The 27,567-nt window shown below is 35.3% G+C and overlaps 1 protein-coding gene across 1 annotated transcript in view; it reads right to left on the reverse strand.

The window, feature by feature from the left end:
* Positions 1–27,567, reverse strand: part of LAMA2 (laminin subunit alpha 2) — a 583,504-nt gene that overhangs the window by 150,573 nt on the left and 405,364 nt on the right. Inside the window, exons 30-34 of the mRNA XM_076002974.1 lie at positions 26,788–26,912; positions 19,975–20,061; positions 15,802–15,995; positions 4,344–4,486; positions 734–832 (exon numbers count right to left, since the gene is read on the reverse strand). Coding sequence (XP_075859089.1) covers positions 734–832; positions 4,344–4,486; positions 15,802–15,995; positions 19,975–20,061; positions 26,788–26,912 — 648 coding nt within the window. The remainder of the gene's footprint in view (positions 1–733; positions 833–4,343; positions 4,487–15,801; positions 15,996–19,974; positions 20,062–26,787; positions 26,913–27,567) is intronic.

The following is a 27,567-nucleotide window of genomic DNA, read 5'->3' on the forward strand; positions in this document are numbered from 1 at the left end:
CTAAGCACCTTCTCGATCCAGTATTTTTTATCTTTTAAAGCTCTTAGATACTCAAACTACATCTCTACATTGCAGGCCAGTTTCCCACTTCATGCATTTTTTCTGGCCACAAGATGGCAGGCTTTATGTTGTTTTCTTCATTCTCTAACAACAAAAAGAACTTTAACCCCCTTGCAGTTTTGAAAATTTAAAACTTCAAATTCCTTGAAAAGTCTAATATATGCAACATGGACTCTACATTCTGACTTTAAAAATGTCTTCAATGCTTTGAATTTTCACAATAAAGAAGATTTCTTCTTTTGTATAGGAATACTGATATAGGCTGTTTCTATACAAATGAAAAAATCCCATGATGTGATCAAACAGACCACAAGTATTTTCATTTGTTTTTCTTTTGCTTTACATAATTGAAGATAGTGCTTTTGGAATTCACAATTGATAAAAACTTTACCATGGAAGCTACTGAGTAAAATTCTCAAAATGCACTGTCATTCTGGTATTTTTAACCATTGTTCTAGACACTTTCTAAGTATCCCAATCTTTTTTTTTGTCCTTGTGCAACTGGTTTCTACCACTTGGTTTGAAGTAGAAGTAGCAAGTCATAATACATCTATTTCATACAGCAAATTGGGACTTAGGAAGAGCAAGATTTGTATTTCAGAACTTTAAAGTAATTTTCCTTAATTTACATAATCTATCTGTTTTCTGAAGATTCCTGGTTTTGCCAACTTACCCTGGTCAGAAGCTCATTCATTTCCATCACCAGCGTTTTCAGATTGCCCTCTGCCAGCTGAATGAGCCTCTCTGGGGCCCGCTGAGGTGAGAGCAAGTGCTGAAAAAGATTTCATTCCGTATATATTTTAGTAAATGGTCTTGCAGTGATCATGGGGTTGAACATTTAACAGAACATTTTTTTCCTATATCCTCAAACAACTTAGCCCTCTCACCTTGAAAGAAAAGCGAAACTATTTCAGCTGGGCACTTACATACTGAGTACCGTGCCAAATATTCAGGCAAATAATAAAAATTGCAGTAATTTATTGAGAAATTATTATGTGCCAGGCTTTTTGTTTTTCCATTTAATTCTCACAATACTTTTATGAAGTGTTATTCCATTTTGTGGATGAGCAAACTGTGGCTTAAATCAGGTTAAAAACCTGCACAAGATCACACAGCCAGTAATGGGCAGGGTTAAGATGAACTCTTTGATTCTTCAAGGCTCCCATTGCAATGAACAGAGACAGAGTTTATAGGTAAGAAAGAAAATAGCAGCCCTTGACACGTGGATCTGGCTGGGCACTAACTAACTGGCCTGGCACTCACAGCTGGGCCATATTCTTTCCTATTGGGCATAAATGATTTCACAGGACACTAACATTAGACAGGGTCACTCTGAGTCAGTGATGAATGAAACAAAAAATGATACCACTCTTTAATCTTGTTCAAGAGCAGAAAAAACCATGGTCTCTGTGCAGACCACAAAAATACTACAATCCCCCATTTCCTAGGTAATATGAATGACTACTACCTCCTTCCTTATCATAGCTTTAGAATCCTCTGTTGTCCCCTCCTTTTAGATAAGATTTATCAGAATATTCAATCATAGAATTACTCCCACTTCCTACCAGGACCCAATCAAGCACAAACCCCTGCTTCCAAATTGCCTAGCATAAGTCCAGATGCTATAAGTTATTCCCCACCCACTTATTGAGACACTCCACAATTTCTTGCGTGATCAAAGTCCCTTGTCACAATGAGTTAATAAACCCAACTGTGTTTCATCACATGTGTGTTGTTGGTAGCCTTTGGCTGGAACCTAGAGAGCATGGACACAGTTAAAGGAACTGAGCAAAGAGGTTAGATAACTTGTTTATTAAGGCTTTATAACATCAAAATGGGATTCTAAGTACTCAGATATTAAATTAATCATGAAAGAAGAACACGAACACAATCAAGAAAGAAAGATTCCAATCAAGAAAGATTGGAATTTAAGGAAAATCAAGATCACTTGGATCAGTACCCAGCCATAATGGGTGCCTGGCTGAATTCCTTGGCTTAGATGACACCCACAGATTGGAGCCTCACCCATAGGGCCCTCCATACTTCACCGTCCATTGCTGAAGTATTATATTAGTTTTGAAATGTTTTATACTCAACTAAAATATTTGCCTTTCTAGTTTAATTTCTTTTCTTTTTTTTTTTTTTTTTTGTATTCACTCCATATACAAGGAAAATAACTGGTCTGCATTCTTTTTATTAAAACTCTGCACATCCCGGAATACTAGGACTGCAAGGGAAATTCAGACTCCTCTGCCTGGCTTTCAAGGTTGTCTTTCACGTCATCCTGTCCCACTGAAGTCTCCATCCTTATCTCTCACCAGCAGGTCTGAATTTTAATGTCTGCCAGACAGGCCTAATTCACATGTCTGCCTCTGGTGGCTCTCTTAAGCATGGCCGCTTTCTCCCTGTGCCCTCACATGGCAGAGAGATCTCCAAATACCATCACATCGGAGGCTAGGGCTTGCTGTTGTCTGAATGTCTGTATCAACTCAATATTCATATTAAGATTCTAACCCTCAACATGATGCTATTAGGAGGTGAGGCCTTGGGGAAGTGATTAAGTAATGAAGACAGGGATTAGTGCCCTTGTTAAAGAGACACCAGAGAGCTATCTATCCTCTTTCACCATGTAAGGACACACCAAGAAGTCACCATCTATGAGGAACAGGCCCTCACTAGACACCAAAACTGCCAGTGCCTGGAAGACTTCCCAGCCTCCAGAACTGAGAGAAATATATTTCTGTTGTTTATAAGCTAACCAGTTTATGGAATTTTTTTTTTCATAGCAGATAAAATAGATGAAGACAGGATGTCAACATATGAATTTGGGAGGATATAAACATTCAGTCCAAGACAACTTTCCTAGTTGGAGTTTCTGTAAGAATTATGTGTGATAATCCTGCCATCAGCATCATGGGATTCATCTTCTGGAAAATAGTAATAATAATACTTACCTTAAAGGCTATGGTGAGGGTTAGAGAATATAGTCTCTAAAGAAGTATCTACCAAAGCTTAGTGAATAAAGTTTAGATTTTTTACCTAGTCCTAACCAATACTTCTCTGCCTACTAAAATGGTGTCTACCCTTCAAGTTCCAACACAAATTATGCTCTCATCAATGTGCATTCCCTGGTTGCTTTGAATCTTACTGACTTCTCCAATCTTTGTACTCTATTGTACTTAAAATCTTTATAAAGCACGTGGTAATTATACATTTTTGCTAATTGCTTTATTATTGTTTAATGATTATTTTTAAACTACATAGAATATAAGCTCCCTGAGGGTAATGAAGTCATTAGAAGAGTCATGAAATCCCCAGGAAACCAAGTACAATGCTGGGGCATTCTATAATTTCTCAATCAATAACTGACAATTGGCTGATAATGTGTAAGTTGATACCTCTCATCTTTTTCTATCAGGTGAAATAACCCCAATTTCCTTAACATTTTCTCCTATCCTATTAATTACCAAAAGCTTCAACAATGTTTTAATACAGTGTTTTTTTTTGGTGCTTGTTGAAGTACTTCCAAAGGTTTACTAGTTCTCTAGTATGAAAATTTAATTTGATGTTTTCATTGTGACAGTAACCTTAAATATTAATGTAAGCATTTCTGGATCCCAAGCTGGGCATCTGAGGGATAAATACTGCCAAGGGATCTTGGTGCCTACATGGTGGTGTATGTTTGATTATATGGCAGATTGAGCACATAAGTCATGTGAACTTGTCAAGTGATGCCACAGGTCACTTCAAGACCCTTTGCAAGGGAATTTCTGGTTCAAATGTGGAAAGGTAGGACAACTGAGTTACCCCATGTCACCTGCTAATGGAAGAACCGTGTGGAAGTAGTCAGTATCCTATTCTTTTTGCAAGTAGCAACTCCTTTTCAGCCAAAATCATGTTTCTTTATATTAATGTTTTTAATTTAAATTTTATTGGTTTTGTAGGCTTCTGTAAGGATTAATTTGTTTTGATTTTTATAGAGCTATAAGTATAGGAGTTCATACCTGATTTTATGTTTGCACATATTTAAGTAATATCATAAAACTGATTTAGGCCAAACACTGGGGGGAAGGGTACATGAGACTCTTTTCCCTTAATAGAAATCTGTATATTATAGTTTCTAAGTTTGAAAAACACTGGTTTAGAAAAATCTCTGAACTTCTCTAATAGCTGTGTCTTTTGGTCTGGGGCAGTGGAAAGAGCATTTACCAATTGTGACCTATACCCCTTGGGAAGCTTCTGTCACCTTGTCCTTGGCTCTTGCTGTTGCTGCACCAACCTACCTTTAATTCCCGCGTCCTATTTTCTAGAGCATGCAGCATCCTATACGGAGCAGGCAGTGGGCCAGTGAGGTTGATGCTCATGGCAATCTGCTCCAGGCGAGCCAAGTCACCGAGAAGAAGGCCTGTGCATTCATCTCCACAAACTGTGAAAGGGAAGCGACAGAGAATATTTACTTCTGCTAAACATCCCAGGCAGATGTTCAAAGATTTCAGCTATGAAATAGTTTATGGTCCAAGAATAATTCGGTGAAAGTTGAAGCTACTCATCTCAGATAATTAATGCTGTCGAATGGATGACAGTTGAAAAAGATGAGAACAACAAAAGAGCAGATATGCCTGTCGCCTAGGACCTGAAATACAGATGATGATATAAACTGAGAGACCAAAGAAGAGGAGCAAATAGATTTGGGGGAGAAATGTATTATGGAAGGATTAAAGTTCTCCTTTAAGACTGTTGGGGTTCAGAAACTGATACCACAAAATAAGGTGCTTTGTACCTGCTGAACTGCAAAAGTGGCCTCAAGGTCCCTATGGCTTCCCCCGCACCCCAGTATCTCTCCCAAAGCATGGGATAAAGTTGTCCTCTGAAGTTCCCTTATCTGCCTAAAGTCTGGACCTACCAAAGAAGAAAAAAATTACCTCTAGTCACTGCCTTGAGTTTTCATTAATTACCTACCTATACTATTTTCGATAATCAGAAAGAGGAACTATTCAAACTTGGTGGTAGTGGAGCAGGGATGGTGGTAGAACTGGTAGAGAGAAAAATGGGTTGTTGTCTCCTCATTATCAAATTAATCTCATAAATAGTCGTAGAATTTCTAAAATTAATATACGTTGATTCTTTTGGATGATTTAAAAATATACATATTTCAGTTTGAACTTTTTAGTTTTGCATTGCAGAGTAATGAGATATATCTACATGCTAAGGAGCAGAAATGGACATATTTATGATATGCATTCATGTATACAGTTATAATTTCTATCTTATATGCTGCAGATTGAGGTATCAAAACTATACATATTAGAGCAGAGGAAAATATATAACGTGGGAAATACTGAGATTTGGAGCAGCTTTGGATCATGCCCAAAATTGGCAAGAATTCAATTAGTTCTCTAAATAGCACTCCCCTGAGCTGCTTAATGGAGAGAAAACCATTAATGAAGCTTGTAAACAAAGAGAAGGAATACGGAGGGTGATTTTTTGATAGGGCAGCAGCTAGAGGTGAGTTACAATATCCTTTCACAGGGATTAAACTGCCCCAGCAGGGCTTTTAATAAATCAGCTCCTTGCAGGTGACACCTGCAACCATAGAGCATCATCTGCAGGGGCTTTGCAAGCTCCTGATGCTTTACAAGCTGAGTGAATAGAGGCTTTGGAGGCAGGAGTAGAAGTCTGTAACTAGAGCTGTACCTTTTACTCTTTACCAGAATGAAAGAATTTGCACTGCATGGAAACTAAGTAAAAGAAAGAGAGCACTTTGGCTTTATATCCTCGTTCAATGCAAGATTCAACAGACCTGTGTACATGAAACGATTATAAGAAAGCACTTCATAGAACACAATTAAGTGCCAAATTGACCATATCTAAACATCAAGATCCACAGACTGGTTCTTAAGCTTTAGTGGGCTTCAGAATCACCTGTAGGACTTTCTGAGCTCACAGAGGGCTTGGCTATGCTCCTAGCATTTCTGATTCGGGTGACTGCATCACCTGGTTTCTGATTCTCTGATTGAGAATGTGCTTTCCTAACAAGCTTCTGAGTGATACCGATACTGGTAGTCTGCACATTGCACTTTGAGTAACAACTGGACCAGCAGTATTGGCATCACCTGGAGCTTATCAGAAATGCATAATCTTGGGCTCTACCCCAGATCTAGGATATCAGGAGCTGCACTTTAGAAAGATCTCATGTGATCTATGCACGTTAAAGTCTGACAAGCACTGCTGTAGATCAGTGGCTCTCAACTTTGGCTACATATTAAAATCATATGGGGATTTATAAAATACAGATGTCTGAGTCCTTCCCCTCACCATCTCCAGAGAATCTGATTTGATGGGTCTGTGGTAAGGTCCAGGCATCATTATTTTTAAAAGATTCCAGAAGATTCTATCATGCAGTCAGGGGATTCAAATGACTGGACCAGATGATAAATGTAGGAATGCTCAATCCCCAAAACAGCAAGGATTTGAAGGAGATAATTTTGCTTGCTGTTTCCTCTACCTGGAACATTCTCCCTCCATCTTCACCCACCTCGCTCCTAGTCAAGGTCAGGTCAAGTGCTCTAGTGTTACTTCCTGGCTATCTTATTACTTTATTTATTCATATATTGTTTCTCCCTTACTAAGGAAAGGACCTTAAATATCTTGGTCATGGTGCCTAGGAAAGTACTTTGCACACAATAAACATTCTGTAAATATTTGTGTGCTAATATCTTTGTGGAAGATGAGATGAAAAATATTTTGGACTAAGAGAATGGCAGGGTACCCAAGTATTTGCGCATGGCATGGACCCAAGTCCATGAGACTGTGAGAAGATCAAGTAGGGAGAATGTTAGAAGAAGGGGGGGGGAGAGGGAGAGAGAGAGAGAGAGAAAGAGAGAGAGAGAGGAGGTAGAGTGTGCCAAACAGAAAACATCTGAATGTAAGGAGACAGAGAACCTCACAGAGGTGTGAGGAATAGGAGGACAGGATAAAAATAATGATTAGAGAGAAAGAAATTTCTGGGGGGAATTAAAAATGGTTACAACTTCTTTGCCACTCCTACCATTAACAGATGGAGTCTATTTTCCTTCCCCTTGAATCTGGGTTGGCTTTTTGACATACTCTGACCAACAGAATGTGGCAAAGGGATATTTTGAGTTTTGCAGTTTCTGCTTTCACACTCCTGGAACCCTGCTACCTTGAGAACATTCCCAGGCTAGCCTCCTTGAGGAATAGAGGTAACATGAGAGAGGACAGAGAAGGGCACTTGGGGCCCCAACATGTGAATGAGGCCATCTGCGATTCCCAGACATGACAATAAAAGAATTGTCCAACTGATCCCAGCCCAGATTGCCACCCTATAGAATTATGAGGATATATACACTTGTTTTAAGCTACTCAATTTTTGAATGGTAGCAACAGAATAATGGAAGCACTTTCCCAAATTCTGCAGGTGTGATTTAGAATGCAGATTCAGATCAGAGACTCTCAAGTTGCAATTCATAGGTTAAAAACAAGAAAATTCTTAATTTTATTAAAATTATGAAGAATATACAGGTTTTTTCCCACTGATCTCAAGTTCACCATCATTTAAAAAGTTCCATCCAACTTCTGGTGAAGATGTATTTTTGGCAGATGTTCTTAGGATGGAAGCAAGCAGTTTGCTCTTTTTTCACTTTCAAGATCTTGAAGTATACTTGATAATATGATATCTCACCATGCTTTCTAGGACTGTGTGTCCCTTGACTAGCCCTTTCCCCAATTTATTTATAATGTGTAACTTACCTATTTCTTCCAAGAAGGAATGAGTCAGTTTGTTAATATTGGTATGGCTAGAGGCTCCTTACTAGATGGTCCTAGAAATTATCAGGGAGAATCCCCACAGTTTTCTCAGTTTTTATTTCATGTAAGAATAAACCAGGGACTGGAATGCAGAACTAGATCTGATTTACTGTAATGTACTACAGAGTAAATTGGAGCACTAGAATGCCAAGAGGGATGATGAATACTGATTTTTCTCTCATTTATTCTACCCCCTGCCCATCTGTTTTGGTTCCTCATCTTCAGTTGTTAAAATGAAAATGTATTTAATTGCTCTTTCAAGGACTCATACATTCCATTTTATGTCTCTATGTCCAAAGGTCTATTATTATACCATGTCTCATGGTCTCTGTATTTGCTTTTTGGGGAACAAAGTCCAAGCACATTTCCATAAGTGAAAGGTAAGTTTTATAGTATGCTCCAAGTAATATACTAACATCTGTCTGAATGGGTCAGAAAGACTTATGAATATGACAGCCATGGGGATTTTTTCAAAGCTTCTGTACAAGTCTAGCTCATGCAGCTATAAGGTAAACACATAGAAAATGTGCCCTTTGCATAATGGTTTGCTATTTTATTCTGACACAAAATATTTTACTTACACCACAAGCTACTTTTATTTGCCCTCAAAAAATCTGAAGTGTCTGGCAACAAACACTGGAAATGGAATGCAAATTAAAACCAAATTTAATTCACTATAATAGGAAAGATCTGAAGAGTGTATAGAGATAGAATATTCACATTATGTAAACAACTGTTCTTTGATAAAGGTGCAATAATGGCTCAGTATAAATTAACACCTATCTTATAATCAGGATCCCCAAAGAACCTCTCCAAGCCATTCTCCTAATTCAGCAATACAGATAAGGTTATAAAGTGAGATCCTGCCAAAAATGCATGGGCGCAAAAGCAAATATTTCAAGACTATGATTATATTTTACATGACTAAATGTTTCCGAGGCTTTGCCTATAAAAGTGTCAGGATAAATTTGTGTTTAATATTAACAAATGCAGTACTAAATTCAGATCGTTATAGCTGGGCCCATGTAAGGGGCAAAACATGCAGCCAATATTACAGATCTTTCTGTTAGTAATTAGTACAAAATATTGCATTTCTACCAGAGTTCCCCATGCATAATAACTACTGGCTACTGTCACAAAAAAAATCACACACTGCATCCAAACCAAAGAAGCTGAAGCTGAAATGAGTACATTGAGTATTTTTGAAAAGGTCAAATCAACTAACCAATTTTAGGAAAAGATATATACATTGTCTGCTCTAATCAAATAGGGATAAAATGAGTAAATACACATTATTAAGAAAAGATAAAATTATGTGTTAATATGTATATTTTATATTAATTCTTCTAAATGAATGACATTGATGGTTCCTTGAATCTGAATTTTATATTTCTCTCTTTCCCTTATCTTCTTAAAGAAGAAACATTTAAATTATCATCTATTTAGGGCTTATTTGAATTTATTCAGTTATTCTATATTATTTTTAAATAAATACCTTCTAAAATAAAAATTTGATTTCAGACTCATTAAGAAGAGATCCCCCCGTTATTTCTTCGAATAGAAGGAAAGGTATTCTGTAGATTTTAGCTGAGTCTGATGAATTTGTTCAAATACCACATTGTTATATATGTAATATGTATATAAATTGAATAAAACTCTCTATAATACATATGAAAGACAAGTTCAATATGGTTCAAGGGTGGTGAAAGACAAATGGAGACTGAAAGTCCTACAAATCATAATGAGATAATAGCTTTTATCTATACAACAGTCACTACATGGCAGGCGATCTATTGTGCTTTGCCATGTCTCACCTACTGTCCCAGCAATTCTGTGAGGTGAGTACGATTAGTATCCTCATTTTGTAGATGAGAAAAATAGTCACAATAGGGTGTTTATGAATTTATAAATAATACATGTGAAGACCTTAAAGAGAAGAGAAATGTAAGGTGGTCAGAAAAGTGGTTTTCAATGACTTGAAGAACCTAGAATTAGAGATAATTATAGAAAATAAGAATTCAGCCTAATTTAAAGAAAATATTTCATCAGAAACTAATGAGCACACAAAACATCAAAAAATGGCCACATAATGATGATGATAATGACTGGAATTTATTGTGCATCTATTATGCTTAGATACTTCACATACATGAATGTAGTATTTAATTTCCATTTTGCAGATGGTAAAATGAGGTTCAGAAAAGTTAGCTAATCTAATGCCACACAACTTCTATGTGGCAAACTAGGATTCAAACCTTCATAACAGCATGCTTCCTTGCATTAGAATACTGTCTGTTTTGGGGATGCCACAGAAAAAGAGGTTAGACTAGACTACCTTACGTGTAAGACTTCTTCCAACTTTAAGATCATGCAATTCTATTGTTGTTTGATGTCAGGGAACCTCCTAGGCCTAGCAGAGTGAAAATTGTAATCAAAGTGAGTTTAGTTTACTCTTAAAGCTTGATTGAAAATAAAGGCAATAGTGATCAGGCATCTATAAGTGACAATTAAACTGTGCATCTTTTTTTTTTTTTTGAGACAGAGTCTCACTTTGTTGCCCTGGCTAGAGTGCCATGGTGTCAGCCTAGCTCACAGCAACCTCAAACTCCTGGGCTCAAGTGATCCTCTTGCCTCGGCCTCCAGAGTAACTGGGACTACAGGTATGCACCACCATGCCCGGCTAATTTTTTTCTATTTTTGGTAGAGATGGGGTCTCACTCTTGCTCGTGCTGGTCTCAAGCTCCTGAGCTCAACCAATCCATCCGCCTCAGCCTCCCAGCGTGCTAGGATTACAGGCATGATCCACTGCCCGGCCAAACTGTGCAAATCTTTAATCTGCCAACAGAACCAGTTTCATTGTGACATACAAACCACTGAGGCTGATCCAAATAACTAGAAAAATTATTTAGAATCAGAATGACAGTTGTGTTCCATACACAGCTAGCCTGAACCAGTACCAAGAAGACTGACAAGAAGAAACTCAAACTTCCTTTACTAACAAAATATGAGTAGAAGGTATAAACGTTGTGAACAGAAGTTTCTTTTATAGATTGCCCGACACCTGAATGTGAACAACATGTCACAGCTTAGAGTTCTAGAAAACTACAGCAGACATTCTGACCTTTGAATAAGAACTTACTTGGGGACTAGGTGAGGGCAGAAAGAGGACTTTAAGATGAAAGGTTATCACATGTACAACAAGCAAAGTCACAGATCAATAAACAGTGTCTAGAGATCAATTGATGTTTTTCCAACATCTTTTAGAATAGAATGTCCTACTTTCTTTACGGTGATAACCATATTCTACTATTTTGTTCCTGTCCCCATATATAGTGAGCAATAACTGTCATTAGTAATCATCTTTGATTATAAGTGTACAACAATGTTCTAGGAATAATATATAAGGGCCTTTGCATTGTTGTGATAAGCTCTTTGGCAGCAACTGGCTATTAAAAACTATAATCTTGATCATGTCTTTTCAGATTAGTGTCAAGATAGGATAAAACTTTGTGTTTAAGATTTTACCAAGGTGGCTGGAAGGTGCATATATTACAGAGTAAGGTGAGATACCACAGTTAGCTAGGCTTACCTCAGCCTGCCAGTAAAAAAATCATACTTTGTGATCACTTTTGCAACATCAGCAAGCAAAGCTTTTTCTTATGTTATATTTTAAATAAATTGTGACTATAAATAATAAATGCTGATATATTCCAAATACCTCATGTGCAGTGATTAAAAGTAGCCAACATCAATTTGATATTTATAAAATGTTATTTCAGGCACTTTTTATGGAGTAATATCTTGCCAACAGCTACTAATTTTAATTTCTGTTCTCTAGGAGAGTAATATATTTTACTATGCCACTCATAATCTGTTTTGAACATCACATGAGTTATTCTGTGTTAACTCTGAATTTACATAAAATAGGACATGAACAAATCTAAGTTTTGTGTTTCACAATACAAACCTTTACTATTAATGGCTTTCTTGCTCATTCTCAAATTTCAGAAGGGCAGGAAGTTGTTCTCATTTTATGAAATGTAAATTATGAATGAGAGTTGAAAGAGGAGAATGGATTTGTATTAACCTAACTTACTAAGGAGAAATCCCGATTTACAAAATCAATAAAATATCTATTCAGAACTCACCAATATACATAAGGGGGGAAAACCCCATTATAGAGCAGTCCCAAATAATTGCTAAATAGAAACAAACAAAAAGGTTGTGAAATTAGTCTGAGCACCCAGCTAGAGTATCTTTTCTCCAGTATAGAAGACAATCTCTACTTGACAATTTCTGATGAATAAGAATTTATCATAAACATGATAATCTTGTAAATTTTAGAGGAGAGAGTCTCAATGGTTAGTACAAAAAATATGTCCTCATATGTATTAAAAAGTTTTCATTTTGTATTTTAGCTGATTTTATCTTTATTTTTCATTGAGGCAGAATGAGATCTAAACACAGAGGTAAATTAATAAGGGACTGAACTTGCTAATGTTGAGTATATTCGGTAAACCATGTTCACTTCCTGTGTTTTGCATCATCTCCAGCATAGAGGTTAAGAAAATAAGATTTGCAAGACAGACCTCGCTTCAAATCATAGCTCTTCTGAAAAGTCACTGTGGGTCTTGAGAAAGTGACTTAGTGCATCTAAATTCAGCTTTCTTATCATACAGTAGGGATAATAAGTAACAAGGATGGTGCTAGAATTAAAAGGACCACATATAAAGTACTTAAATAGTATCTGGCAAATGGTAAGCTCTCAGTCAAGGTGACCCTTTAAAAAATTTACTGTTATGATAAACCCATGTATGGTGAAAGGGACTTTATGGAATGCCAAGGATTTGAAGGTAGATATATTGCTTAGTCATACCCAGGCACTGCTTCTGCTTGGTGGAGTTGGTAACCTTGGTGGCACTGAATTTGATTAACTATGAGAGACTCTGGTGTCTTAATAGTTCCTTTATGGAAACAGATTATTTGTGTGAATTCTTCACGATAGTAATGTAAACCCCACATACAAAGGCCTGTTGTCCAGCAAGAAATTCCATTTTGGATCTAGTAAAATCCTAGCTTGCTCACTGGCAATTGTCCTTAGCAGCTACAAGTCTCTTTTAGGAACTTCGGTGGTCAAGAGAAACCCTTCCATGATTCTTACATTTGCTTTATGTTGCCTGATCTCTTCAGCAGAATTTTATAACCTTTGGTAAATAACAGCTTAATCTAAAGGTATAGTGAGTATATAGATTCTTTCCACCAATATGCAGCTTACCTGAGATAATGCAATGATCATGCATAGGTTATTGATTATGCATTTTTAAAAACATACAAATCCATAAGGGGAGCCAATCTAAATTGTATTTTCTAGAGAATTAACTAAAGAGAGTAAAATTAAGTCTTGTATAATACATGCTAGTATCTGAGTATTTCCATATTCTAACTAATAGAAGAAAGCTTATTTTCTGTAGTCAACACCATGTTAATAACCAGCACCACAGATATTTCTCTTACTGCATACATGTTCCCTTGTCAAGCCAGGCTACCTCTTTTATACTCATTCTTGGGCCTTACACAATTCCACCATGATCACATGTGATAAAATGGATCCCACAGATCAAACATGCCAGGTGAATCTATTTTGCCCTAATTTAGCTTAAGGATACAGAAATATATTTCAAAAAGAATTGAGAATAAGTCAAAGTTATGTTCTCACTTGTGACCTGTTTTGTTATCTGATTTAAAAACTAGGAGTAGAAACTGAGTCCTGGAAAAGACCAATATAGAATCATGGCACATTTTTCCATAAACAGAGAAATTTTTAAATAAGAGAAGAAAAATCTAAAGATGCTTTGTGAAACAATTCCTGGAGTTAACTTAATGAAGGGAGATAAGAAAACATTCCTAGAAGTGGAAATCACTAAAGCTTTAGCACACTATAAGGAAAATCTATATAGCATAATTATAAATGTTTTAAGAAAAGGGTCTAGATATCAAAAACCACCCCACAATTTATTAATAATATTTTTGTAGAAGAAAAATTGCTATTATTTAATCCTCCAGAAGAATATAGACATTTCCAGATATAGTAACTGAACTGAACATTTCCTTGTGGGATGAGAATAATGCAAATGAACACTGAAACTGACATAACTTTGTAACCGGAGAATTGGCACTTTTGTTAATGTTGCACGGGACACATGAAGATTAGAAATCCACATTCGTGATGGATAAGTTAAGAAGGTTTCTTATGATAAATTTATTTAAAATGTAAATAAAGTAATGATCATCAACAAAATCTTAAAGCCATTGTTGCTGATAGGCAGAATGCCGATTCTCTTCACAAGAAATGTTCAGAAAATAATCCCATTATTTTGTGTTTCCCAGATTTTAATGTGCTAGTGTTTAATTTTTTATGCTTGATATTAAACATGATCTTTTGATTTCAAGTTTACTTGTGTATAATTAATAAAATTGATGATTTATAATTCAAAGATGTTAGTGTTTACATCAGGAATATCTATATGTTATCTAGTTAATTATATCCATGCTAATAATTTAACTTGAAAGCAATGTTATGAAATACTTCTTTAATTATCATTAAACTTCTTTAATTATCATTCAACTATGTCATTATACGTGGGAAGAGTGAGTATATATACACCAATGACTAAATATGATAACATAAATGTCTATAACATTACATTTAATTTATCTCCTCTCACCTTCACATTTACTTTTATTTTCAATGTAATATATTTTCATTAAAGATGGTTGAAATACCAAAAAAAAAAAAAATTAAAAACCTATCCAAACACACCCAGTTTTAACTTTATGGTATATTTTAAAATTCAGCCTTAGCTTCAGAGGTAACTCTTATAAAACTAGAACACAAAAACTCTTCTAGTTAAAATGCTATTAAGATTTACACACAAGATGTTAAAAGAAGAAATGTTGGCATGCATAAATACATTAAAATAGGTATTGTTGAAATAAAAGGTGCTAAAATAAATTTCCTTAAGGAAAAGAATACTGTAGTACAACACTCCTTCCTAAATGTATAAATAACCTATTTTAGCTTGGAATTTATGTTAGATCCAAGTATTATATTTAACTCCCAATTTCAATGTACTTTCAATATGGCACTGCTGAATCCCAAATCAGCACAGAAACAAAAAGGGAGAGAGAGAGAAAGAGACAGTGTGCGTGAGTGCAAATTGCTCTCCATTTATTATACTTGAGTAAAAATACTTGAGTACATTGCTACTGAGTACAGGTTTTATAGTTCAAGAGAAACTTATGAAGCAGTATGCCCATGGATTTCTGTTAAAGTAGGGGAAAGACAACTCAGTCATTGGCTGGGCATGGTGGCTCATGCCTGTAATCCTAGCACTCTGGGAGGCCGAGGCAGGAGGTGTTGCTTGAGCTGAGGGGTTCGAGAGCAGCCTGAGCAATGGTGAGACCCCATCTCATTTAAAAAACAAAAACAAAAAACTCAGTTGTAATTCAAGGGTTAAAGTGTCTGTTCAGCTGATTACACATTCAGTAATATTCTAAAAATTTTAATATGTTAGAATCTTTAATCTGTCACAAAGGCAATGTCAATTTGAGGCAAAACTGGAAACCCTGAGATGGACAAATAAAATAAATGAAATAAGATATGCCTTCAGGAGCTTTGTCGTAGGTCTTCAATGCACTGACTAAAGGATGCTGAGGATTTTCTCAGCTGTTCCTGGCTCAGCAGGATGGAGACAAAAACAGCAGGCGAACAGCACAAGGTGGATAGATCGTGTCAGAAAGAGTGAAGAGTAGAACTAGCTACTGCCAAAAAAAAAAAAGTCAGTCTTTCTCATTGGATTGAGACAGAAATGGAACCAAAGCCACCCAAACTAATAGCTAAGTTAGTATACGTACAAACACACTCTCTGCCTTCGCGCGCATGCCCACGCTCGCAGCCGTCACACTTCCTTCCCGTGGCTCCAGGTCGGCACGTGCAGAGTCCTGTGACAGGGTCACAGGGCACAGGCAGTGAGCCATAGGGGTCACACTCACATTCTTGGCAGGAGCCTCCACGGCTGCTTGGACTGCCAGTATAGCCAGGGGCACACCTGAATTTAAACAGTGACAGAGCAAAGGTGGTCAATGGCAAGTCATGGCTGTAAGTTGTTTTGTGTGGTGTGTGTGTGTTTTGTTTTGAATGAAACAAAACTGATATCAATAGTCTGTAGGTCAGGAGTTAGCAAACTTTTCCTGTAAAAGACAAAATAGTAAATATTAGGCTTTGCAGGCAAAGAGGCAAAATCAAGATTATGCAGTGAAAAAGAAATAAAATTTCAAGGTTTTTTTGTTGTTGCTGATGAAATTCAATACATAACAACAACAATAATATAATAATAATTGAGAAGAAATTATTTGGTAATACCGATCTACTAATGAGAAGAATGGGATTCATTTTGAAGTATTAAAATATCAAATTTACTTAGTTGGGGTTCAAATGTAGGGCATCCTATCATCAAATTCATCATAAATGTTTACTTGTAACAACAGTTCTTAGCTTTAGTGTCATACAGAATCAGGCAATGGGCCCAATTTGGTCTGAGGGCTGTAGTTGCCCATCACTGCTCTAGATCATAAACTTTTTAAGTCTTCTTTTATAATTAGAGAGGAATACAATTTATACATTGATTCCAGGGCTTTCCTATACTCATGCATTTTAGAAATAAAAATAACCAAATAATACAACCTGATAATTTTACTAATGAAGAAAAAGAGGCAAGTGGCAATAAACTACTGAGATTTTTCTATTTAATACTATCCATCTTTCCTTTCTAACACATCTTCCCCAAGATGAATTTTTCATGTGTCTGTGGAAGTGGATTAATGATATGCAAATAAGATATATAACACTGATTTGAAAAATTAGAAAGGAAGTCCAACTGGATGAACTCCAAATGCAATCCATTCATTGACTCTTCCACCTATCCATACTTCCATTCACCTAAGTATATTTCACTATCAATTATGATACTTGAAGTTTGGCAACTTTATAAGATGCTAGTAGGGCCAGATATTCCAGTTTGCTCAGGACAATCCCAGATTACCTGTTGTTTTGGCTTAATTATTAAAAACACTTCCTGACCTTCATTAGAGTATCAGATTGGACAACAAATTATATATATGGTCAGTATAAATACAAACAACAGTTAGAATTTTTGTTTAGCTGGCAAGTGGGAAAAAGTTGGGAGACAGTAACAGGGTTGGGAACAAAAGTTATAAATACTGGCAATATAATGATAGACCATCTTTAGCAGCCTAAGACAGTGAAAATTTGCATGGCTGATAGTGAAATCTAATTCATCCTGTGCTGGTTAGAAAAGGCAAGCACGAAGTAAAGTGTTTTTAACATTAGGCTTTTACACTTTCATGTTTTTGATTATTTTCTTTCCAATGTAAAATTACAAATGCTCACTAAAACTATCATTTAAGTAAGTCCACTTAAATTGCTTTTTAACATTTACAGGTGAATAACTGTATTCTAAGCAGGGTCAGATTGATTAAATGCTCAAAGAGTTTATTACAAACATAATGAAAATAAAGTATGGGGAGAGATTTCTACATTACAGGGACACTCAGGAAATTTAAGCAGTTTTAGACCTGAGCTGATGAGTTTGAGCAGGTCTAAAGATGATTTAAATGATTTAAGAAGCTCTCAGCAGTGGAACAAATTTATTTGGAAAGTTGCAATAAAAATTTAACCAAGAACTTTGGTTTAATTTAGCTGAATAAAAGCAATTTTTCAGGGAAATAAAACCTGATCATTTATATGTTAAAGATGATGAATGTAAAAGTTTAACAACATTTGAAAACTAGAAAAACAATTCAAGCCATTCACATTTGATAGTGTAGGACCATGCTCATCTATAAGCTATATGAACTGTCAGCTCTTATTGATAAACATAAATGGATATTAAAAAATAAATTTTCTGTAATCACTCTGCTTTAAGACAATAATTGTCACTTCAGTGTACCATTCCAGTCTTTTATATACACATGCTTTTGTAGATAGTGGTAACTCCAATTTATAAATATAGCTATACTGTAAAACATTTTTTCCATAAATTCTATCTATTGCTGTAGATAATCCCCTTGGTGTCCAGGGATGCTTTTAGTCCCCATGCTACTGGTGTTTAAAGGGCAAGAAATGAATATTAGTCTAAGCATAAATACCAAAGCACACTGGTGGACATTAAAAAATATATACATATTAATATATCATCTATAACTCTACCTGAACCTATATCCAAATGATGTATATATCTTCAAAATAAATGGAAATATCTGGATTTTGTATTGATTTGAGTTATTTGCTGCTAATTTCTGTTGGCATGGAAATTTTGAATGCATGGTTGTATATATGCAAGTATTGGCTATTGTGTTTAGAGTTATCATGTACAGATTTATTTGGAAATATATTAGACAAGTGTATAGGAACTGCATTGGAATTTATAAAACTTAAGTCTAATTATTTAGTTACTTATTGTCATTATTAAAATAGCTAATGCTGGTTATGTAAAAGAAGAATCTTAAGTGGGTGATGATAAAAATTAATATTAGTTTATATTTGCAAAGAAATGTACAATTTAAGGAAGTGTTCCTAGAATAATCTAGCAAAGGAATGGGTGAAGCAGGTTATGGCAAAGAAAAAAATCTAAGAAAGGGTATGATATCAGGTGAGGTCCCAGTCTTAGCCTAATTTCATGGAGAGCCCTGGAGCATACAAAACATGTCAAAATTTGTTCTGCTTTGATGCCAAAGAGCTAGACTTTTGTACTCTCACACCAGGCAGTCATTGGCTGTGGACCACTGAAGAAAGGTGGGGTAAATTCTCAGGCATTTTTGCCCCCTCTTGTTGGAGAGAAGACTTCTGCATAGGTGCCTTGGCAGGGCACTAATAGTGTCCTTTACACACTTATTATCACAATATTAGTGTAAAGTAGGTTGCCCATCAGTTATTTCTGAGATTATAAATAAGAAAAATGGGACCCAGTTTAGTTCTTGGAATTAAGCTAAGTCCACAGATCTTCATAAAACTTTAATAATGCTATAAATTATGCTAAGATTATCATGTGTGTACACTGTTAATCAGTGTGTGTACACTGATCAGTGTGTACTGTTAATAGTTCAGTGTGTACAATAGATCAGTGTGTACTGTTAATAGATCAGTGTACACTGTTAATAGTTAAAAAGACTATTTGTTACATTAGAGATAATACCTAAAATGTACTAAAAGTGATGGTGACAAGTTTGAATATCCAGGATACTGATCTTACAGAAAATATATATTTGGGAGATATTAATTACAACCTTATTAGACAGTCAGTCTGGAACTGTATTCCCTAATTTACCATTTGTACTATATTTAGAATTCAATTTAATAGCTACATACATGCATTATGAGATTTTGTAAGAAATATGATAAGAGGAAACATTTAAATAATATCATTTGCCTGTTGAGAAAGAGAAGTGAATAAAAAACACTTCATTATTTAGGTTGTGTTAATTAAAAATGCTTGTTACCATTTATATTCTGAGTTATGTATATACTTGTGGGTATAGTGCCATAGAGTGCCATAACAATGACATGCAAGTGGTTATTGCTAGATATGAGAAATAGGTGGCCAGCTTTTTATTATTAGCAATTACTGATAAGCTTTTGGAAATTGATTTGATTTGGTATTAAAAGTTATACATATTTATATATAAACTTATATATGTACACTAAAACATAAATTAGACAATGTGAAATAATTTGGAATCTTTAAGAAAGTCTAAACATAAGATAGAAGTGAACAACTTTTGGACAAACTTTAAGATACAAAAAGTTTTAAAGCATATAATTCAAACTACTAGAGATGTGGCAAAGTCATAACATGTAACCAAAATATTTATACCCCCCATAAGAGCCTGAAATAAAAAAAACTACTAGAGAATACGAAATTATTCAAATAATGAATATTTTTGTATTGTGACCCTTTACCATACAATCTTCATGTACCGTTACTCTCTCTGTGTCATGACTATTGGTACCTTTCACAGTACTGGCCTTCATATCCCCGGGGACAGGCTGTGCAGCGATAATCATCTAGGCCTTCTGCGACACAAGAAGGGCTGAAACTGAAATCAGAACAATGAAGGATTATAAAAATATTTCAATCAATTTATTTTGTAAAATTAAGTACTCCTATCTATTGTCAAGGTGATTGAGACATATTTTTTAGGTGGTGATAAGTACCATATTTATAATTATTGATGAAATTCTTAAGGGTAGTGTATCACATTAAAAACTACTAATAATAGCCAATGAATAAATATTGGTTGGCTTTTGATGAATTAACAGTGCATCATGCTAAATATGTTAATATTTGGAAATTTTAATAATAACATGACAGCCATGAAAATATTAAACATCTAGCAAAAAATGTCCTATTGTTCACAAATCAAAAGAAAAATATGCCTAGAATGTACACACATTTGACTGATAGTAGAATAAATATTACTGAATATTTTCAGGTTTAAAAAAGAGGACATAAAAGCTATATATATATATCTATATATATATATTTTTTTTTTCCTGAAAACTAAGTCCAAATGGCCACTGGCACTTCAATGCATTAAGTGAATAAACATTTCATTTAGAATAAAAGAGTGCCTTTTCTAATTTACATCCAGATTTCCAACTACATTTTACTTTAAACCCTAAGTAATAAGATTTATTGTGAGAAGAGGAGAAAGCTTTCTTTATGAAAATGAATAAGATTTCCTGGCTATTTTATGGTCTTTTCTAATAATTAGGACTTATATAACTTGCCCTATGTTTTCTCTATAATGCTGGGAGAACACAGCCCGTCTGTCTTGCTCTAGGATTTCTAATTAGATAACTCTACAAAAGAAAGATTTGATAAGACTTGAAAACTAAACTATATTATAATAGCATGTAGTTTGGGGTTGTTACAAACTTCTCTCAAATGTAAGCAGTGCTACATTCCCAGTGGATAAAACTGCATGATGCATGAGAAACTTAGGAAGAGAAAACATACTTGTTACAGAATAGTAATGCTGCAAACACCATTTTTCTTTTTGCAGGTCTGCTAAATCAGTTGCTACTGAAAAAGCAATAAGTTATATAATATAAGGCAGGGCCACAACTCCTTTTGGTCAAGTGCCATTAGGAACCTATTTTAACTGTCTTCCAATGCATTAAATCAATAGTACATGAATGAGTAATAAACTCTAGCTTTTGCAAATTATGTGAACAAATTGATCTACTACTCACAAACTCATTATCCAACAAATTTGTTTTTTGCTTTCACAAAAAGATAGACCCATAAACTCATAATTGACACACTCTGCCAAATTTTTAGCTCTTTAATTGAAAGCTTGATGCTGAGTGCATCTGCCTGCACGTACACACACACACACACACACACACACACACACACACACACACACAAACTCTCTTAAACATAGCTGGGCTCTAGGAAACAGATTTTAGACATTTCAAGTGTAACTCTAGAGAGCCAACATGATCAAATTATACTCCTTTATAGTAAAATAATGAATAGTCAATAAATAAAATGTCTCAAAGTAGTGTATAGGAATGTAGTAATTCTTAAATAGTTGAAATCAACTTTTTTGAATTATGATATTATGGTGGACTGTACTTTTTCCTTATATCACATAAAAGAACTTCTGAAGAGGGGAGTAAGAGTTCCATCTTGTTTGAAGTTCGAGGTCATTATTTCTGTTTACAACTCCCTCATCTGCTCTCAATTCTCCTTTTGTCTGCATGACCACTCTGAAATCCTTGTGCTCTTCTCTTGGTGACCATCTTTACATTTCCCTGCAGCTGGTAATTCCAGACTCCCCTCAACAGAGTCTTAAGAGTCTGCTCTCTGTGTTGTCTACTGTGGATGCTTCAGAGATGGACTGGCTCCCTGGAAACCACCTCCTTCTGGTTTTTATCCCATTTCATTAGTTGTTCTTTTTCAGTTTCCTTTGCTGGTTCTATGTAATGTCCTTGATCTCTTAATGTGATCCACAGTTCTGCTTTTAGATTTCTCCTCTCCTTTCTTCTCTCCTCTAAACTATCTCATTTAGTCTTAAGGGATTTAAATACTGTGTCTAGTCAGGCGAGGTGGCTCACGCCTGTAATCCTAGCACTCTGGGAGGCTGAGGCGGGCAGATCTCTCAAGGTCAGGAGTTCAAAACCAGCCTGAGCAAGAGTGAGACCCCGTCTCTACCATAAATAGAAAGAAATTAATTGTCCAACTAAAAATATATAGAAAAAAATTAGCAAGAGCATGGTGGCACATGCCTGTAGTCCCAGCTACTTGGGAGGCTAAGGCAGAAGGATTGCTTGAGCCCAGGAGTTTGAGGTTGCTATGAACTAGGCTGACGCCACAGCACTCTAGCCCGGGCAACAAAGTGAGACTCTGTCTCAATAAGTAAGTAAGTAAATAAATAAATAAATAAATACTGTGTCTACCCTAACAGATATAAAACTTAGCTTCTGCCCCTACAAAAATACACTTGACCTTTCTATAATTTTCCCCATCTCAGTCAATGGTCACTCCACACTTCAATTTGCTCAGCCAAAAACCATGAAGTCAACTTTGTATCCCTTTGTCTCACACTCCATATGTACTCTATCCTCATATGCTGCTGGTGCTACCATCAATAACATCATTGGATTATCCTTTACCAAGCCACATCTTGCCATTGGAAAATTTTAAGCCTTCAGGACATTTAGTTACCCACTGGAGCTCTGCTGACTTCATCATTTACCACCCTCCCCCCATCCATTCTGTTCCAGCCACCTTGGCCTCTTGCTGTCTGCCAAGTGTGGGCCTGTCTCTGGGCAGTGCACTTGCTTTTCTCTCTTGCTGGACTGCTCTGCCTACAGACATTCACATGGATCACTTGAGGCATATCTCTGCACAAGTCTCATTTGTTTATGGAGATCACGGACTACCCTATCTAAAATGGTACCCCAGTCACTCTAAATTCATGGAGATTACTTTATTTTTCCTGGTAGCACTTGTCATTACCTGATATTACATTATATACCTATTTGTTTATTGTTTTACTATCTTATGAAAAAAATATAAACTCCAGAGGTAGAAACTTGGACTATTTTTTTTCACTTATATATTCCCAGCATGATGAAACATGTCTATCAGAGTTGGGCCTTCATTAAATATTTGTTGAATAAAGGAATAAATAAAATACTATATCTTCAAGGAATTTACAATTCTGCATAAGAGACTGATATGTACAAATAAAGGACAGGACACATATCTTTCATCTATTATTTACAGTATCGGAATAAATTATGTGCTTAGTAGATGTTCAATTTCTGAAAGAATGTTTGATTGAAATAATAATATAAAGTAAAATGCGTTAGTGGTATGCAAAATGCACAAAATATATGCTGCACTATGGATAGATTTTGTGGCAGAGGTGGGGTCTGGATGGGGCTTTAAAAATGGATTGGATTTCACAAGGATTGTCACAGGGAAGAGCAAAAGCAAAAATTGCTGAGCATGTTTGGAGAAGAGCAAGAAAACTCGGAACTTTGGCATCAAGTATTATAGAAGGGAATAGAGGGCACTGAGGCTTGAAATGGAGGCAGATTGCAGATTTCCAGCCAAGACGTCTGTCCTTCCCTTGGGTAGGCAGTAGCAAACTCTGGAGAGTGTGTGAGCACTGCTGCTCCATCACAGCTGTGAAAAGTCTACCAGATTTATTTTAGTAAGAGACACTGAAGACTTGAACTAGTGCCGTGGAAGTGAGTTGACAATAACTCACCACACCTTCCCTTTATTTCTCACAGATTGCACAGATTGAAGTCACAAAAATGAGATATTTCAGCCTTCTCCATCTATGCCTTAGAATCCATTTTTATACCTCAGAAAGAAGTGTCCCTATTCTTTGCCCTGGCTGGTTTCTTTGCTTCACACTTCAGTCCTTCTTTTTTCATCATATATAGGTCTTTGCTTTGTTAATTAGCCTAATATGTTCCAAGTAGTGGTGAGTCATGAAATTAGTGAGTCATGAAATCAATTTAGTGGGTTTTGACCAAGAATTTTTTCTAAAAATGTGAGGTGATAAAATTAATAAATGCTATGGTATCTACACAACAAGTTTTGTGTATTGGCTAATGATGTAAAAAAGTGTTTCTTAACAGAGGTTCAATCAATAAAGTTTGAAAGCCCCTGAGCTAGCCATTTTAATTTGATATTTTGATTCTTTCAGGGTCATTTTGAATATAAAAATATACTCAAATTATACAAATCATATAAAACAACAAAAAAGCACTCTTTTATTGATCCTTCTAACCAATCAAGGTAGTATTCTTTCTCCTTATTGTTGAAATTTCTTAAAACTGTAAATTCCAACCCTTGTAACTTATTGTCTGCTTCTACTATGGATGGTCAAAATTTATCAATGACCCTCATAGTTAATTGGCACCATATTTACTCCGTCTCCTATGTGAGAGGAGTGTGTGATGCTGTTCATTGCTGTTCTTCTCTACCTCGGTATCAGTGACACTGCTGCCTGGGTTCCCACATCTCCCCAACTGTTCCTGCCTTGGCACTTCCTTTTCTTCTGGCTTTCCCAACTAGAAAGTCCTGTCTTTCCTTCTTTCTATATACTCCCATGGGTAACATTAGCCTGGGAGATCTTATCCCACTGTAACTCATTTATTAACATATCTCTTCCTTCATCTGTTCCTGCAATTTTCGGATTTCCATTTCCTGCAGTTATTTGCATATTTCCATTCAGACAGAAACTTCACATCAATTTGAACCTATTTGAAACATAAATTGTCTGTCTTGTGCAGCAACTCTCTCCTGGCTTCCCTATTTCTGTTAATGGCATCACCATTTTGGAAGGCAACCTAGCTAAAAAACTCAGTGTTCAATGTCTGCCTGGATCCTCACCCCTTATATATAATTAGTTATCAATTCTGTAGGGTGGTATTAAACAATTTTCTCACATTTATCCCCTTTTCGCCATTCTTGTTACTACTATCTACTTTCAGGCTCTAATTATCTTTTGCCTAAGCTAGTGTACTAGCCTTTTAATTGGTCTCTTTGCTTTTCTCCTTTACCTGTTTCAATTCATTATACTTAATTCTATCATAGTAGTCTTCCTAAAGTGATGCTATGATCATATTAACCTTTTTCATAAAATAAAAAGTTGTAGTGTTTCCTTATTACATGGAAAATTAAATAGCTCTTTCTTAGACTAGTATTTAAGGATTTCTACAAGATGGCCTCCATTCTCCCATTCGTTTTCATCTACAATTATGAAATTCTATCTGAACTCCATTCTCCAAACTCTGTTACTTACTAGTTTTGAAACATTCCTTCTGTTTGCTGTTTTCAAGCCCACATAATTCCCTATCTTCAGTAAAAATCCTTCAATCCACTGTTTAAGATCTATCAGACATACTACTACTTCTTTTAATATGTTCCTGAAGCTTTCAAAATTAAGTGTGGTATTTTGTGCCTTTGAATCTTCTTACATTTAAGTTGACATTCCTTAAGACACATGTTCTATAGTCAGCTTCTCCAAGAAAGGGCACATTTCTGTCATATACACCCTGTAGTTTTTATTATAGTGTACCCACCAGAAAATATCAGTTAATTACTTAATATTTGTAATCCAAATGGTTCACATTTTAAAATGAATATACAAATAACCTTCTATTGTTTAAATTTGGGCACTGGGGGAGATTAGGGAAAGGGAGATGAGAATAATATTATTTTTTATACACTTACAACTTGGTGCTTGGATGAAAAGTAAGATCATGTATATTATCCTCATCAATATCCAACTCACCTAAAAATTTACATTTGACACTCTATAAAAGCTTTATGATTTCAGCCAACAAGAAAGAGGAACTTACAGAGGAAAAGGAGACAATTTACATGAAAATGTTTTCATCTTGGTTTTCGGCTAAAGATGAAGAAAAGTGAGTAGGCACAGGTAGAAAGATCACTTTGCCTGAATTGCTTTGTGGTTCTTTAATACTCAAGGTAAGGTGTCCAGAATTCTAATTCTGAATAAACTGACATATATTATTTTCAAAAAGAAATTTAGAGTAAAACTACACTACCTTATTGAAGTCTATGAATCACTTAACAGAAAGTGTAGGTAGTCTTAGCAAAAAGGTAGATGAAAACATCTAAGGTTTTCATCAATATATAAACCAATGCAGAATGTTCAGATAGGACTGAAATAAGATATTCCAGCTTTTGTTTCTCTTTATGGCTATGTTTCCATGGTACCAAGCTCAGACTATCACAAGAGAAAGGGGCTGTGATTCTGGGAGATATGACTTTTTTGGAACATAATAACAAGTCGTCCTGCTTTAATTGTGCTATTTTTCAATATTTTCATTGATAATTATTTCCCAATCTTGAATTAAACACATAAAATAAATGGAAATAACCAAAAGAGTGATATAATATGCATCCAAACAATCCTTCATGGCTGATATTATGGGCAACACTATATATAAGAACTAGACCTGTATATTTATGAAACTATGCACATTTTTACCTATATCATTCATTTTATAAACATACATTAATATTGGTATTTACATTTTAATTAATAAGTATTATTTACTTGGAACAGGATTTTTAAAGGAAAAATAAACAAGATGAAAATTATGTACTCACTTTTGTCATATTTTATATTATTAAAAAGGTCTATCTTAAATTAAGATTTTTTGTCTACATGGAAAAAAATAGCCAAATCAAAGACAGCCCATGTGCTAGACAGATGGCATTACTGATCAGGAAATATGGTTATATTTCTCAATCTTACTTGTTGCTGGAAGAAATCAGAGGGCAAGCACATTGCTGACAGTCATTTGGCAGTCCCTTGACAATTCCATAGTATCCAAGAGCACATCGTTCACAGAAGTCACCAGCAGTGTGATGTTGACAATTCTGTAAAGGTAGAAGAAGAAATAGTTTGTTTGTAATTTACTGAGAGAACGTAATTTATCATATAGCTCCCCAGCTATGAGTGTATGTGTGTCTATGAACACATATACTGTCATTCTCACACACATACATACATGCACATACACTTTATCATTAGCAGAGAGCTCAGTTTTTGATATAAATATATTTTTAAAAATTTCTTTCATTTGAGAAACTTACACTATGCTATTTTCACTTTCCTGACAATAAGAATTTTGTTCTCTTTTCTCTACATCAATCTTTGTGTAAATTTTTGTTACTCTAAGTTAGGGTATAGACTTCAAGAATCTCTAACATTTATTATTTCTTCTGGCCATTTATGTTTCCAGATTTTAGGCCTATGAGATGGTAGAAAAAAATGCTCAAAATACTGGGATCTCAGTATATGCCCATCACTGGGCTTTCTGAAACTAAAGCAAGGCAGAAAGCCTAAATGTTTCAAGAGGCGACAAGAGCGAAAAAGCTCAGTCCAGTCAACCACCTTAAGAATGTTATTCATCTATTTCTTTTCACATGTTGGTGGTTCTTCAGAAATATAGAGGACCCAGTGTGAAAACAGCAATCTCAGGTCAATATTTTCTTTTTTAGCTCTTACACAATAAGAGACATCAGGGTGAAA

Source organism: Microcebus murinus, chromosome 5 (assembly GCF_040939455.1).
Source record: "Microcebus murinus isolate Inina chromosome 5, M.murinus_Inina_mat1.0, whole genome shotgun sequence".
NCBI lineage: Eukaryota > Metazoa > Chordata > Mammalia > Primates > Cheirogaleidae > Microcebus > Microcebus murinus.